Source organism: Squalius cephalus (genome assembly GCF_949319135.1).
Source record: "Squalius cephalus genome assembly, chromosome: 23".
NCBI classification, from domain to species: Eukaryota; Metazoa; Chordata; class Actinopteri; order Cypriniformes; family Leuciscidae; genus Squalius; species Squalius cephalus.
The window spans coordinates 25,443,353-25,460,467 of NC_137144.1; the positions used below are offsets into that span (position 1 = coordinate 25,443,353).

At 42.2% G+C, this 17,115-nt stretch overlaps 3 protein-coding genes across 3 annotated transcripts; 2 read left to right on the top strand and 1 right to left on the bottom strand.

Moving 5' to 3' along the window:
• Nucleotides 1-61: 61 nt before the first annotated feature.
• Nucleotides 62-2,012, bottom strand: LOC307151713 (uncharacterized protein; the record flags this gene model as incomplete). Its single annotated transcript, XM_079859833.1, has 2 exons — nt 62-237; nt 1,147-2,012. 2 exons carry the CDS (start codon nt 2,010-2,012, stop codon nt 159-161), a joined length of 945 nt encoding a protein of 314 aa, XP_079715959.1. The 3' UTR covers nt 62-158.
• A 6,493-nt stretch (nt 2,013-8,505) lies between these two features.
• LOC307151677 (adenosine receptor A3-like) lies at nt 8,506-10,303 on the top strand (the record flags this gene model as incomplete). The annotated part of the gene is made up of 3 exons (XM_079859792.1): nt 8,506-8,721; nt 9,028-9,686; nt 10,279-10,303. The coding sequence occupies 3 exons, from the start codon at nt 8,506-8,508 to the stop codon at nt 10,301-10,303; spliced, it is 900 nt and encodes a 299-aa protein (XP_079715918.1).
• Nucleotides 10,304-11,684: 1,381 nt separating this feature from the next.
• On the top strand, nt 11,685-13,142 carry LOC307151678 (adenosine receptor A1-like; the record flags this gene model as incomplete). Its single annotated transcript, XM_079859793.1, has 2 exons — nt 11,685-12,559; nt 13,121-13,142. 2 exons carry the CDS (start codon nt 11,685-11,687, stop codon nt 13,140-13,142), a joined length of 897 nt encoding a protein of 298 aa, XP_079715919.1.
• Between the last annotated feature and the right edge of the window lie 3,973 nt (nt 13,143-17,115).

The following is a 17,115-nucleotide window of genomic DNA, read 5'->3' on the forward strand; positions in this document are numbered from 1 at the left end:
TTAAGACATGAGCATCATATACTTAAGACAATGTTGTGAAAGTATGTGGAATTTGGCATTATAGATCATGAAGCCAAACCTATATTATTTTAATATTAGCTGCTCTGTTGTAATGGCTCTGATCATTTCAGTGTTTCAGCAGAGAGAGTCTTCAGTGTTCATGTGTCTCTGGAACTCTGTGTGATGCTGGGAATTCTCTCTCCTCCCTTCTTGGGTTTCACATGGCCAGAGTCCACCCTGTTGCAAAACACACACAGATGCATTGATGTAAGGTTGCACACAGCTTGATGATTAAATTATTAATAACGCTGTCAAAGGAAATTTGTTATGTGCCTTCAGCTGTGTGAGGTTGATTCATACAGCGGGGTTAAAAAGTCTGAGACCATATTGAAAAACTTTCCCCGCCTCATTTCAACCTGAAAATAAAGATTTAGGATTTTTGGGGAAAACTTGATTTGGAAAAAAAAAAAGTGCTAAAAGTATTTTCATTAGTAGTCTCAGATTTTTGGACCCTACCCAGCAAAGAGCGTTCCCACAATTTTATGTTTTTAAAAGTTCTGTAAATGTTTATTTATTTATTTTTTAAGATTTACGAATTTCAATTGTATAGTAAAATGCCATCAAATTGAATTGAATAATCCTAAAGCTACAAATTATTAATATTATGGATTAATAATTTTAAATGAGTAAAAAAAATAAGATTAATGAAAGAAATTGTGTATATATAATGGAACAACGGATGGACCATTTAGTTTGTTATTCGTATTGATAAATTTAAACACTTTCTTTTTTTTTTAATTACTATTATTTATGAATACGAATTCATAAACTGAAATGGCCCATTCCCTTGTTCCATTAAGATTTATACGAAATGTTTTATTAAGATCTAGTTTCTTTCTCTTTTAAAAGTCTTAATCCATAATAAATAATATAAGGACTCTTTTTTTTTTTTTTTTGAGTGTGTTGTTAGTGCATTAACTTCATTGGGATACATATAATATTTGTTAAAAGTTATCAAGCATTTTAGATTGTAAAATAGTAGCCCTACAGAGGCTTACAGTTGGCATTGCTATATTACAATATTTTTTTACAGATGTGTGTGCTTGGATTTGAACATTTTACATTCAGTAACAAACAAAAAAAAACCTTGTCGTTCTTCTCTTGAATATTTTACTCCACACTGAGTTCCAGACGGCCGCGCGCAAAGCCGGACTACCCCAAATATACAGCGCGGGCGTGCTGAGCGCGTTCATTCGCGCCATGATCGCGAAAATATTCGTGGCTTCATTTTTGAACCTCAGCCCGTTCTTAGTCACATATTTTACCGAGATGTTCACAAAAGACGGAGCCCACAAGATGAGAAAACAAATGACCACATAAACGATGATGCGCAGCGATTCTTTCTTGCTCTCCTTGTCGCTGCTGGGCTTCTCTCGGCTGAGCTGATGCCTCGCGATCATGTACAATTTGATGGTCATTAACACTTTGATGGCCACGATCACCTGTAGGACAATGACCCCAAACGCGTTCATTTGCGCGGCGAAAGCAACAGGCACGACACTTTGAACAGTAAGAATTGAATATGTGTAAATCCAACAGAGCGCGCAAACGCCAATCACAACCCCGCGCGTGATGTAACGCTTGTAGAAGAAGGGATGACACACAGCCAAGTATCTGTCAAACTGAGCAAACACAAATGTCAACACGTTCACCCCTAGAAATGACGGTAAAATGTAATAAGTGCCGTTTCGGGACGGGTAACCCTCCTGGACGTCAAACAGGCCGAGGTAGAAGACGGAGCCGCCGGTTAACGTGTCACTGATGCTGGTGTTTAACATGAAGATGAAGCGGTTCTGGGAGCGAAGGGCTCTGGTGCTCATGATGCCGATGACCACTGACCCTGCCAGGAGAGACGAACATGTGGCGAACAGGATATGAAAAATAAATATCAAATAATCTTCAGGACGCGAAAAGTCAACAGAGAGTGGAACGGTTAGGTTAAAGGTGAGCATTGTAATGAGCCTTAAATTTAGTAGATGGAAGACACTGGTGCTGATCAAAGGGTGTTTAAGTAGATGAGGCTCAAACCCATGAGACTGAAATTCGACTAAGATGAATGATTCAGGTAATGTCACATGGGAATAGTCTGCAATAGTCTAGAGATTTTTATTTGCTTGGTGTCAGAGACCCTTGTGCTGTGATTGATGGGAGAGATGTTGGGCCTGCAATAAGATATTTGTGGATCATGCATGATATTTTGATACATAATAGTCTAAGTAGCCTATTCTTATGAGCCTTTTCATAAAACGGTCAAAATATTAAAAAGCGACAGTTTGGGCCCCAAAAAATGGCAAACACTTTAACCCTTTCACACATAAAGGTCAGTGGACAGCTGAAAAAGCATTTTATTCAAGAGTTTTGATGGCATAGTTGCACATCAACCTCTGCAGTGGACACTATACACTGTCATCAAGTGCAAAGCTGTTGTATGTGGATTTTTTTTTCTCCAGACCAAGATGGCCGACGGCCAGTCAGAAATGGCAAAATTGCTCTGGAATATCAACCCATTCCTTCTTTCCTAAGACTTTTTTGCAGGTAAAAAAAAAATGAAGTAACATCTAAGGAATCATGTCATTGTTACATTTTCCAACTATTGATTTTAGATTTTAAAATCTAAAGATTTTAGATCTGATTAATCATCCACTTAATTGGACATCATGCGTCATATTTCAGCTACAATTCTGTGACGGTTGATTCTTGAAAATACTGTAATGTTAAAATACAGACGGAAGCAATTGCAAGTAAAATGATGGTTTATTAGAACAAAGTTCACTCAGGAAGAAATTCAGGAGGGTAAATGTCCACTCAGGAGGAAACTCAGGAAACCACGGACATCAGGTGGTAGTCAGTCAATCACACGTTGCAGACAGCAGGAGAGCGGTGATGCAGGGACTGAGATGGACGATCCTGAAGAGTGCTGAGTGAAGTGAAGTGGTGAGACTGTAAGTGAAGCAATCCAGAATCCAGTGCAAACGGGAAACACGAGGAACACAGGAACAAGCACGTAAACGGGAAGCTAGACACCGATCTGACAAACACAAGACGAAAGACAAGGCATTAAGTAGGCTGGCTAGATGGTATACAGCTGCCGCTGATGAGGATCAATCAGCGGTAACGCCCACATGAAACAATCAGCGCAAACGAGACACACCCACACATATACACAGACACAAGACATGAGTGAGACAACGGATCTAACAACCGTGACAGTACGATCCTGAGTGAACTTTGAACGCCTCCTGGAGTTCCCAGACGATCCTACCTGTCAACTCATCGATAAGGGAGTGATCCAGGATGTCCCTAGCAGGTACCCAACTTCTCTCCTCCGGACCGTAACCCTCCCAGTCCACCAAATACTGGAATCTGCGTCCCCTCCGTCTCAAGTCCAGAATACGATTTACCTAATATGTAGGTTCCCCATCTACGAGTCGCGGCGGTGGGGGAACCGGGGCCGGCGGATTAATGTGAGAATAAAACACGGGCTTGATCTTTGACACATGAAAGGTGGGATGAATTCTCCTGTAGGAGTTTGAGTCGGAAGTTTGAGTTGGACTGTCACCGGACTAATGATCTTGGTGACAGGGAATGGGCCAATAAATTTGGGAGCTAACTTGTTGGAAACGGAACGGAGTGGAATGTTCTTGGTAGAAAGCCACACTTTTTGACCCACAACGTATACGAGAGGCCTTGACCGGTGGCGATCGGCCTTAGCCTTAGTGCGCGCCCCCACCTGGAGCAGAGTCTCACAGGCTCTGGTCCATGTGCGGTGGCACCTCTGGATGAAGGCGTGAGCTGAGGGGACCGCGACCTCGGATTCCAGACTCGGAAAAATTGGTGGCTGGTACCCTAAACTACACTTAAACGGAGAGAGGCCCGTGGATGACACTGGTAACGAGTTATGTGCATACTCAACCATAGACAGTTGTTGGCTACAGGATGAAGGATTCTTGGATACCAAACATCGCAACATTCTCTCCAAATCTTGGTTGGCTCACTCGGTCTGACCATTGCTCTGGGGATGATAACCCGAAGACAGGCTGACTGTAGCTCCTAATAACCTACAAAACTCTTGCCAGAATATGGGGACACAAATTGGGAAGCCCTGTCGGAAACCACGTCCATTGGGAGGCCATGCAACCGAAAGACGTGATCAATTACAGTCACCGCTGTCTCCTTGGCTAAGGGTAATTTGGGCAAGGGATTGAAATGTGCCGCCTTTGAGAACCGGTCCACTACGGTTAAAACAACCGTCATGCCAATAGAGAGCGGGAGGGTGGTGACAAAATCTAGCGTTATGTGGGACCATGGTCTCGAAGGGACAGACAGCGTCGGAGTAACCCATCAGGAGGACGGTTAGACATCTTACTAATGGCACAAACTGAGCAAGCCAAAACAAAACTTTGAATATCGCGAGCCATTAATGGCCATCAGAATCGTTGCTTTACTAAACAGCTGTGGGATCAGGGGCGACTAAGATGGGAGCCGAAACGAAGCGGCTCTTAAGGTTGGTGAATACAGCCTCGGCTGTATCGGACCACCTGAACGTCATTCTGGGGGAGGTCAAGGCAGACAGAGGCGCGGCTAGTTGGCTGAAGTTGCGAATGAAATGGCGATAGAAATTGGCAAACCCCAGAAACCGCTGTAGGGCCTTACGGGAATCTGGACTTGGCCAATCTATCACAGCCTTAACCTTGTCAGGATCCATACGCACTCCCTCAGAAGAGACGATGTAACCTAGGAAAGAAACAGACTGTGCATGAAAAGCGCATTTCTCCGCCTTGACAAAAAGCAAATTCTCTAGCAACCTCCGAAGCACTCGTCTGACGTGTTGAACGTGTTCCTGGAGAGACGAAGAAAAAATCAATATATCATCTAGGTAGACATATAGGAAATGATCTACCATGTCTCTCAACACGTCATTGACGAGTGCCTGGAAAACCGCTGGGGAGTTGGACAGCCTGAACGGCATACCAAGTATTCAAAATGGCCCCTGGGGGTGTTAAATGCAGTTTTCCATTCATCCCCCTTCCTGATGCGAACCAAATGATAATGTTGCGTAAATCCAATTTTGTGAAAATGGATGCTCCCTGCAACCTCTCGAAAGCTGAAGACATCAACGGCAAAGGATAAGTATTCTTTACAGTGATGTTGTTCAGCTCTCGGTAATCAATACAAGGTCACAGAGAACCATCCTTCTTCCCCACAAAAAAGAACCCTGCCCCCGCTGGAGAAGAGGAAGGTTGGATGAACCCCACTGCCAGAGAATCAGAAATATATTTCTCCATGGCCTCCCTCTCAGGAATAGAAAGAGAGTAAAGCTTGCCTTTAGACAGAGACTTACCTGGCAGTAAATCTATGGCACAGTCATAGGGACGATGCGGAGGGAGAGAAGCAGTACGAGACTTACTGAACACTTCCTTCAGGTCAAGGTACTCCGTGGGCACGTTTGACAAATCCGCTGCCTTCTCCTGAAACATAGAACCAGACACAGACGGACAAGCAGATACAAGACAGGACTCATGACAACGCTCGCTCCACATAGTGTTGGAGTTCGAGCCCCAATCCACTCTGGGATTGTGCAGTACCAGCCATGGGTGGCCCAAAACCACGGGTGCTACTGGGGAGTCCATGAGGAGGAAAGTGATGATCTCTGTGTGGTTGCCGGAGGTGATGAAGGTTATGGGACCAGTGGTAAGTGAAATGCTGGGGAGTTCTTGACCATTTAAAGCATTAACTGATGGGTGATCTGATGGGTGGCTTGATGGGGAGGTGTAACTTGTGGGCAAAGTGAAGGTCCATGAAATTACCCTCGGCTCCGGAGTCCAGTAAGGCTTGGCAGGTGTGAGTGTGGTTGGCCAATCTCAGTCTTACCGGAAGGAGAGTTGATGGTGAGGACTTCTCGGCGGAGATCCTACCCGATAGTAGCCTCTTCTTTACTATCGGGCTTGCTCTTTTACTGGGCATGAGTGCAGAAAATGTCCTGTGCCTCCACAGTACAGCCACAGTCCTCAGGATCTCCGCCTCTCTCTCTGAAGGCTTTCCTGGGAAAGCCGAGCTCTCCCCACCTGCATGGGCTCGTGATCGACAACGTGTTCTCCTCGCTGGCGACTCGACCCCCAACTCCTCCGGGAGTGCGGATGGGGCGAGTGTACTGCTCCATACGACTGATGCGGGCATCCACTCGTAAAGCCAGGTCAATAAGTCTGTTGAGACTCTGAGGCAGGTCCAGCATATATGTATGAAGTTCTTTACAGTTTGCGTTTACAATCATTGAAGCTGTATTTTTTTTTATGTATTTTATTGTTTTTATTGTTTTCACATTATTTTCATGATTCTATATCATTTCATAACAGTATGTTTAATACAGTATCTCTTCATTTCAGTTAAAACCAAAAACGTACACTGTGCAAGTGGACATCTGAAAATCTCTTTGAAAAAATCTGTGTAAAAAAAAAAAGAGTTAAAATCTTGTTTTTAATGCCCTAAGAACAATAAGCACGTAAGTAAAAATTCCCTGGCTGTGGTCATAATTCATGTATGGAAGAGTTAATATTGGCCCATAAATTGCTAACTGAGTCATTCCATGAAACCGGTATGATTTGGAATTACACATTTTTGGATTTTTTACTTATATGTATTACTTTTCTGAACACCCCACAACATTAATTACATATTTTACTTCCAGAAAAATATATTTTCCCACCTCAGGCATCAAATCCCTATTATTATTGGTAATTATTTTAAGATACGGGCACTATTAGTCTTCAACCCCATTATGGACACTATGGGAGCTCTCTGAATATGATTATAAAATATATTTGTAATGAAATCATCATTTTCCTATTAATCATATGTCCCTCACACTAATTCAGTAATTGTAAATGTAAAATGTACATATAATTTTACACTTATGCTATAGTAAAGCCTGAAATGGGCACTTTTTGTGACAGCAACCTCATCATTTTTGATCAAAGATGTGGCTTAACTTCAGAATTTGAACTAAAATCAGTATTCTTATGATTGCTCTGAACATTTCTGACTAAGTTCAACAAACATTAAATTACTTATTCATAAACTTAAAAAAAATAATTAATAAAAATGTAGGTGTGACGGGGTTGAGACTAAGGTAACAGGGTTTAAGATGGTAACGGGGTTGAAGAGACAAATACAGCTTAACATATACATAGTTGTTTTTTACTCAAATTCACTGTAAGATTTTCTATGAGCACTGCATTTCATTATGTAACCAAGAAAAACAACAGATATAAATTGCAATTGCAACTCAGTTTTATTAACCCGACTGCAGGAAAAACAACAATAACTTTAAATACATTAGAACATTATAAACTGACTAAATAGGTCATCAAAATAACACATACTACTTGTGTGCTTTTTTGATGTGTGTGTGTGTGTGTGTGTGTGTGCGAACGTGTTTTTGTGTGTTTTTTTGCATGTGCGCGCGCTTCATGGCAAAAAATATCGGGGTTGAGTGTGACAGGGTTGTGAGTTTTTGCTTGAAAATGGCCACTGCTCTACATGTAATGAATAACAGGAGAGCACATGGCATTCATGGTATTAAGAAATCATGTATATTGTTGAAATAACAAAGATCATTTTCACAAGTAATAGAATTCTATCTTTATTTGATGTACCAGGGTTGAGTCGTTGAGCTTGACAACCACAATATCACAATTCTAAATAAGTTATAGTTATATAAGAAGGTGGTAACTTGCCTGGGTCTACACACAGTGTTGTTCAGAAGACTTCTATGATGTTAATTCCTGTTATTGATGTCACATAAGGATCTGTTCATTAGTTTTATGGGGGAGAATGGTTTGTGTAATGGGGTTGAGGGATTACTGAGGGATGGAACTAAATAATGTGATTTTAATGAATAATCATGATTCATGAATTTACTTAGAAAAAAAACATTACCAGCAAAAAAGCACAGATAGATATTCATGGGAATGGCAAAATGTGGACTTTTTTCTAATTATATTATTCATATTCCAAGTACACTTTCATAGAAGGCCATGAGGGACATGACAAAATAGGTGGTGTCAACTGAAAAAACAAGATAATTTCTAATATAAAGATAATATGTATGTCATTATTTTTAAACTGAGGAGACATTTCAATTGATACAAAAAGCTTTTAAGCATATATTTTGGTGACCCAATAGGTAAAATACACTTAAAAAGGTCAGAGGGACTCAAATCATACTGGTTTCGTGGAATGACTCGACTATAAAAAAATAAAAATGGATATGGAATGGAAAATACTTTATTGTCCCTTATGTTCGCTCATTTCTATATGCAGACAGTTAATTAAAACAGGCCCTGAAACTTCCACGAACCTGCCACGTGAGTCCCGGTGAGTCCTACTCTACACTTCATTTTAAAAACGCCCCACACGAGCGTCTGAGTTCAGTCGCTCTTATCACTCATGAATATTTCTCAGAGCAATGTGGGTCTTGGCACCGTGCTGCCTCTTACTAGTTTCGAGAACGTGCTTTTGTTTCTCTTCAATGTAATTCACGCCACCGCCATCATTTTCCTCAACGCGTCCGTGTTTCTCTCCATCATGATGAACAGATCCCTGCGCAGCGAGAACCGCTTCATGTACATGCTCAGCACGAGTCTCAGTGACTTCTGCTCGGGCGTCTCCTATTCCCAGATAGCACACGACTATTTGATGTGAAACCTACATCTGGAAGACGTATTTTAAAGAGTGTTTGCTCATCTGCAATACGTCTATAGGACGTTTCTGTCAGATGTCAAATAGACGTTTAGAAGATGTCAGTTTAACATACATTCTAAATCATTCTAAATCATTACATCTTAAAGACATCTTCTAAACGTCTATTTGACATCTGACAGAAACGTCCTATAGACGTATTGCAGATGAGCAAACACTCTTTAAAATACGTCTTCCAGATGTAGGTTTCACATCAAATAGTCGTGTGCTATCTGGGATTATTATGCTGGAGTTCTGGATGTACGAGATTATTATGGCTCCCCAACACGCACTTTCTATATCGTTCCCACTTTCCTGGGTCTGTCCTATATGGCGATTCTGGCCGCTCAGGCGGACCGGTACCACGCGGTCTCCGCGCCTTTCAAATACTCGCAGCGCATGACCCGAAACAGAACATTACTGGTGATTCTGGCCTACTGGCTTTATGCTTTTTTGATGGTGGCTGTTAATAATCTGGTGACTGCGGGGGTCGCTGAAAAAGTGACGGGCTTTGGTACTTTTGTGGCGAACATTTTCTCTGTCGTTATCATGATTGGCTTGAACTTCAAGCTGTTTTTCATCGCCAGATTTCAGCTAGAACGCGAACCGGCGAGCGCGGAACGGGACAGCAAGCGCGCGTCCGTTTACCTCATTATAATAGTGGCCATGTGTTTTCTGATCGCGTGGTTGCCATTGTTTCTTCATTCAACTGTGTGTACTTTTAGGGGGACTCCGTGCTATCTGTTTAAAAATAATGGCACAGACCCTATGCGCATTTTGTCCCGTCTCAATGCGATCATCACACCCGTGTTGTACATCAGGGGCTGTTCTGCACTCAGGAGCACTATATTCATTAAAGTCTGGAGAACACCGTGCTGCGGGATCAAAGGGTAAATCCAATATCACACACATGCACAGGCACTTTCTCGGGGGACATCTGAAAATAAGGATACACTGATAAAAACAAATCCATAAAACAACAGAAACAGTACTGCAGTTTATTACCCGGAGTCCGGACATAATCCAGTAATATTACGGACATTTCCTTTAACCCTAAAGCATAACACAATGAAGGGCAAAATTCTAAATACAGGTGAAAAATCTGTAAAAAAAGAAATACGGAAAACTTAACATAAATTAATATGCCCTATTTTTACGGATTTTTGTGTAGGCCTGTAAATAAGAAAGGTAATGGAATACTCTTGACATCAGTCTATATAAATGAAATCTGTATCCACTAATGACAAATGAGTGGAAAAATCATGGAAATTCCAGAGTCAGAAGCTGTGGAGCTGGTCTGCACTTTTGTTAGTCCATTAGATCTTAACAAACATGATACACAGCAGTTCTGTATGTATTTTTTATTTAAAATGTAGCTTATTTTTGATGCACATGAAAGATAATGTCACGCATAGCCTTATTTCCTTTGTTTCACTCATATGTTTGGTGTATAATGGAAAAAGATCTCTTATCTCTTCTCAGAGTGAAACCACATAGAGAAAACTGAAGACGGGATGTAGCATCGATCTTCGAGATCACTTACCACAAGCTAACTGACTTTTAAAAAGGCTTTATTCAATAAACATTTGTTAATCTAAAACACAAGTATGAGCTGTTTCATGTCCGTGTCCTTTTCCCCCCCGCTTGACATGTCTTGTATCTTGAAATAGTACATAGTAGCATTATATTAAAGCTAATATATTATTGCCTAAGCATTTCAATTTGACTTTCGACTAACTTGAACGCAGATGAATTATATAAAGTGCCAGGATGACAACATTGTGTGTGTGAAATCTGTTTGAACTAGCTATAAGAGTGATTTGCATCCAGTTTCTGTGAATCTATTTATGTATCCAAAGACAATTTTAAATTTTTTATCCTGTTTTTTTTATTTATTCTTCAAGATCACAAGTACTGAAGATGAAAAGTAAAGAAAATGCTTTAACTAAGAATCGGTCACATTTAGGAGACAGGCTGGAGTGAGTGTCTTGGTCAGAAGAGTAAATATATGTTTTAACATATTGTATTCCTCTCTCAAAAATATGGAGAGAGCACATTACAGTAAACAGTCATGTAAATCTCATTAGCTTGAATAAGTCATTAAAATCATTTAATATGTAGAAGGATAAATATTGATTAATACCTTGATTATAAATCACTCATCATGAATCACTCAAAAGGATATTGAAGCGGCAGTGGTTTCCAGAACCCCCCCCCCCCCCCCCCCTTCAATGTAATGCACATTACTTGTAATGCTTTTTGTTACATCAAGGAAGTAATCTGATTATGTATACTTTTAATAATTTGTTACTTGTTACATCAAAAAGTAATCTGATTACATTATGCATTTTATTTGTATTGCTTGCTTGTTACATCAAAAAGGTAATCTGATTACGTTGCATGTTACTTGTGATGTTTTACTTATTACATAAAAAAGTAATCTGATTAAATAATGCACACTACTTGTAATGTGTTACTTTATTTGTTACATCAAAAAGTTAAAATCTTGTTTTTCATGCCCTAAGATCAACATTCCATGGCTGAGGTCTTTTTTTTTTTTTTTTTTTTTTTTTTTGAGTACCACCAAATTATTGCAAATTAAGACGATTAATATTGCCCCATAAATTGCTAACTATAAAAAAGAAAAATAGATATGGAATGGAAAATACTTTATTGTCCCTAATGTTATGTGCGCTCATTTCTATATGCAGACAGTTAATTAAAACAGGCACTGAAACTTCCACGAGCCTGCCACGTGAGTCCCAGTGAGACCTACACTTGATTTTAAAAACGCTCCACACGAGCGTCTGAGTTCAGTCGCGCGCTAATCATTCATCAGCGATGTCTGAGCTCCATTACACCTGCGTTCACTGATACCCTTATCACTCATGAATATTTCTCAGAGCAATGTGGGTCTTGGCACCGTGCTGCCTCTTACTAGTTTCGAGAACGTGCTTTTGTTTCTCTTCAATGTATTTCACGCCACCGCCATCATTTTCCTCAACGCGTCCGTGTTTCTCGCCATCATGATGAACAGATCCCTGCGCAGCGAGAACCGCTTCATGTACATGCTCAGCACGAGTCTCAGTGACTTCTGCTCGGGCGTCTCCTATTATTATTCTGGAGTTCTGGATGTACGAGAGTATAATGGCTCCCCGACAGGCACTTTCTATATCGTTCCCACTTTCCTGGGTCTGACCTATATGGCGATTCTGGCCGCTCAGGCGGACCGGTACCACGCGGTCTCCGCGCCTTTCAAATACTCGCAGCGCATGACCCGAAACAGAACATTACTGGTGATTCTGGCCTACTGGCTTTATGCTTTTTTGATGGTGGCTGTTAATAATCTGGTGACTGCGGGGGTCGCTGAAAAAGTGACGGGCTTTGGTACTTTTGTGGCGAACATTTTCTCTGTCGTTATCATGATTGGCTTGAACTTCAAGCTGTTTTTCATCGCCAGATTTCAGCTTGAGCGCGAACCGGCGAGCGCGGAACGGGACAGCAAGCGCGCGTCCGTTTACCTCATTATAATAGTGGCCATGTGTTTTCTGATCGCGTGGTTGCCATTGTTTCTTCATTCAACTGTGTGTACTTTTAGGGGGACTCCGTGCTATCTGTTTAAAAATAATGGCACAGACCCTATGCGCATTTTGGCCCGTCTCAATGCGATCATCACACCCGTGTTGTACATCAGGGGCTGTTCTGCACTCAGGAGCACTATATTCATTAAAGTCTGGAGAACACCGTGCTGCGGGATCAAAGGGTAAATCCAATATCACACACATGCACAGGCACTTTCTCGCGGGACATCTGAAAATAAGGATAAACTTATTAAAAACAAATCCATAAAACAACAGAAACAGTACTGGCAGTTTATTACCCGGAGTCCGGACATAATCCAGTAATATTACTGTCAAAATACAGGTGAAAAACTTGTAAAAAATAAATAAATACGGAAAACTTAAAATAAATTAATATATGCCCTATTTTTTATGGATTTTTTGTGTAGGCCTGTAAATAAGAAAGGTGATGGAATACTCTTGACATCAGTCTATATAAATGAAATCTGTATCCACTAATGACAAATGAGTGGAAAAATCCTGGAAATTCCAGAGTCAGAAGCTGTGGAGCTGGTCTGCACTTTTGTTAGTCCATTAGATCCAGACTAACAAACATGATACACAGCAGTTCTGTATGTATTTTTTATTTAAAATGTTGCTTATTTTTGATGCACATGAAAGATAATATCATGCATAGCCTTATTTCCTTTGTTTCACTCATATGTTTGGTGTATAATGGAAAAAGATCTCTTATCTCTTCTCAGAGTGAAACCATATAATATATGAAAACTGAAGACGAGATGTAGCATTGATCTTCGAGATCACTTACCACAAGCTAACTGACTTTTAAAAAGGCTTTATTCAATAAACATTTGTTAATCTAAAACACAAGTATGAGCTGTTTCATGTCCGTGTCCTTTCCCCCCCGCTTGACATGTCTTGTATCTTGAAATAGTACATATAGCATTATATTAGAGCTAATATATTATTGCCTAAGCATTTCAATTTGACTTTCGACTAACTTGAAGGCAGATGAATTATATAAAGTGCCAGGATGACACTGTGTGTGTGAAATCTGTTTGTACTATAAGAGTGATTTGCATCCAGTTTCCTGTGAATCGATTTATGTATCCAAAGACAATTTTAATTTTTTTATCCCGTTTTTTTTATTTATTGTTCAAGATCACAATACATTCCATACATACAAGTTGCATCTTTAAAAAACAAACAACAGCAACAACAAAAAAATAGGATCATGTTGACCTGCCAAGGTTTTGTAAAAAGATATGTGACATCCTGGGACACTTAAAAGAAAGGAGTCTGATAAAACATATCCATTTTCCCTTTTGACCAGTAAGTAATATATTCCAGTGAAAGAAAATCAAATATAACTTCATGCCTCTCCAACACTGTCTGCGGTTTATCAGAGATCCAGTAAAGAATACGGGCAGCATAAGTAAGGAGAATCAACAATTTCCTAATTGAAGCACTCTTTATTATTATCATCAGCACCCAACAAACAGTAAAGTGGACTGAGATCACATTGTGTATTAAATATAAGTCTCCTACAAATTTGTACCTAATAGGCTTTAATATGTAAGTGCAGTGAACAAAGTCACCCTCTTCGACTTTGCACTTCAGACAATTTGGGTTAAACCTATGTGTGCGTAACGGGGTAATTTGGAGACGATGTAAAAGTTTGAACTGTCGCTCTTTAATTCTATTATAAATTTATATTGCCAGCATACTGCCAAATTCACTAATACTTTCGATGAAGACCATGCTTATAATGAATTATTACTATATAAATATATTTATGAAGACTCATTAAGACCTATACTGCTGTTAGGTTTCAGGATTGATGAAGATGAACACGAGGATGAAGAAATCCAAGGTTTTAATACTCAAAGCAGATACAAACAAAAAGGGAGCGTGTGCTCAAAATACAGAAAGCTTAACATTCACAATTAACAAACCTAACGTAAGCATTGACCGACAACTGAAAGGTGAAAGACAGGAACTTAAATACACAGATGATAACAAGTGACGGTGATGATGAACAAAGACTAATTAACTAAACACAGGTGACAGAACTGAACTACTGATGATGAACTAAACAGACGGGAAAAACAGGACTAAACCAAAATCAACAGAAGACAGGGGAAAACGATAACAGAAACACTGAAAACACTAAAACAGAAATCAAAACTACAACATTACTCCCCCCTCCCGGTAGGCGCGTCCTCGCGCCGTAGAAAGACAAAAGGGGTGGGAGGGTGGGCGTCCTGGAGGCTGACGGGGGAGACAAGGCAGGAAGCCTCCAGGGCGGAGCAGACTGTGGGTGTGGCCACGGCGGAGACGACCCCTCGGGCGACCATGGCGGTGCGGACCCCTCGGGCGGCCATGGCGGTGCGGACCCTTCAGGCGGCCATGGCGGTGCGGACCCTTCAGGCAGCCATGGCGGAGAAGACCCCTCAGGTGGCCACGGCGGAGAAGCCATAGCCGGAGTTCCAGGTATCCCCAACTGAGCCAGAGGGACCCAGAGCCGAGGCGACACCACAGGTCTGGAGGGCCAAGGCGGATCTGCAGGCTCACGGGACCGAGGCGGAGAAGGGGCTCTGGAAGCCCGTGGCGTAACCAGTGCGAGGGAGGACGACTGAGGAGCAGGAGGGAAGACGGAGCCCGGTGGAGCAGAAGGGATGCAGGGCAGAGGCGCAGACGACAGCACGGAATCCCGAGGTGGAACCAGGGTGACGGCTGACCAATGCGAGGAAGGAAGGAGGAGTGAGCCTGGTGGAGCTATAGGGTTGACAAGACCCGGCGGAGGTGAGGGCACAATGAGCCAAAGAGAAGCTGCAGGGTCGGAGGACCCAGGTGGAGTCAGAGGTTCAGGGGACTGAGGCAAGGACAGGGGATCCACTGACCAGGGCGATGCTGAGGCCTGGAGTCCCGGAGGCGGCTCCACAGCAACACTGGCGGGTAGCTGTGGATGGGCAGCAGGGTCGACAGGGCTCAGCAGAGGCAGGGCAGGAGAACAGGATGACTCAAACAGAGGAGGTGGGAGAGGGAGGCTGGGTGGGACCAGCCACTTGGAGAATACTGGGCTGGGCAGCGATGAGGGCTCGGTGCTGGGCAGATCCAGCGATGAGGGCTCGGTGCTGGGCAGATCCAGCGATGAGGGCTCGGTGCTGGGCAGATCCAGCGATGAGGGCTCGGTGCTGGGCAGATCCAGCGATGAGGGCTCGGTGCTGGGCAGATCCAGCGATGAGGGCTCGGTGCTGGGCGGGACCAGCGGTGAGGGCTCGGTGCTGGACGGGACCAGCGGTGAAGGCGGCTCTGTGCTGGACGGGACCAGCGGTGAAGAAGATTCTGAGCTGGACGGGACCAGCGGCGAAGAGGGCTGTGAGCTGGGCGGAACCAGCAGCGAAGAGGGCTCTGAGCTAGATGGGACCAGCGGCGAGGAGGGCTCTGAGCTGGATGGGACCAGCTGTGAAGAGGGCTTTGAGCTGGACGGAACCAGCTGTGAAGGCTCTGAGCTGGGCGGAACCAGCGGCGAAGGGAGATCCAAGCCAGGCGGAACCAGCGAGAAGAACCTCTCTGCAGGCGTGATGTTCTCAGTCTCTAGCTCGGCGGCGGGCACGGCGCATACTGCTTTGGTCTCAGCAGATTTGACGTGAAGTGCGGGCTCGGCTGGACTGGCGTGAAGTGCAGGCTCGGTTGGACTGGCATGAAGTGCAGGCGGTGACATGGCGTGAAGTGCAGACTCGGCTGGACTGGCGTGTTCAAAGGCTTTTCTGACCGATATGAAGGCTGGGTCGAACATCTTCAAAGCCAGATCCGCACTGTTCGACACCAACTTACGAGCTCTGGGGCAGAAGAACCCCGCAATCATTCTCCCCATCCTCTTTCTTCTTTTTGGGTCGGTCAATCTGTTAGGTTTCAGGATTGATGGAGATGAACACGAGGATGAAGAAATCCAAGGTTTTAATACTCAATAAAGCAGATACAAACAAAAAGGGAGCGTGTGCTCAAAATACAGAAAGCTTAACATTCACAATTAACAAACCTAACGTAAGCATTGACCGACAACTGAAAGGTGAAAGACAGGAACTTAAATACACAGATGATAACGAGTGATGACAGGTGACGGTGATGATGAACAAAGACTAATTAACTAAACACAGGTGACAGAACTGAACTACTGATGATGAACTAAACAGACCGGGAAAAACAGGACTAAACCAAAATCAACAGAAGACAGGGGAAAACGATAACAGAAACACTGAAAACACTAAAACAGAAATCAAAACTACAACAACTGCATTATAACAGGTATGGTACATTTATATTATTTTTAGAATTACTTATAAGTCATGCATTTGCTTATTTAAATCCGCATACTCATAATCCATTATACAGTGATTTATAAGTATTAATTAATCAGTTGTATGGTTCCATGAATGTATTTATAAAGATGCAACCTGCATTGCATTACATTATAGTTACAATGACTTTTATTTCAAATAAGTGAATATACTGTTATTAGTAGCCGTGTTTTGTTCTTATAAATACTTATTGTGAGTGATTATTGTCACAGGTCGTTGCAGGAAGGCTGACGAAGATGAAGAATAAAGTTCCGATGTGAAGTTTAATGAGGGTAATATAAACAATACTTAGACATGCAGGGCAATACACACTTAATGTAACTAGACCGACCAGAGATTGAATGAGAGGGATCAACAAAAATGAGGAAAATTAA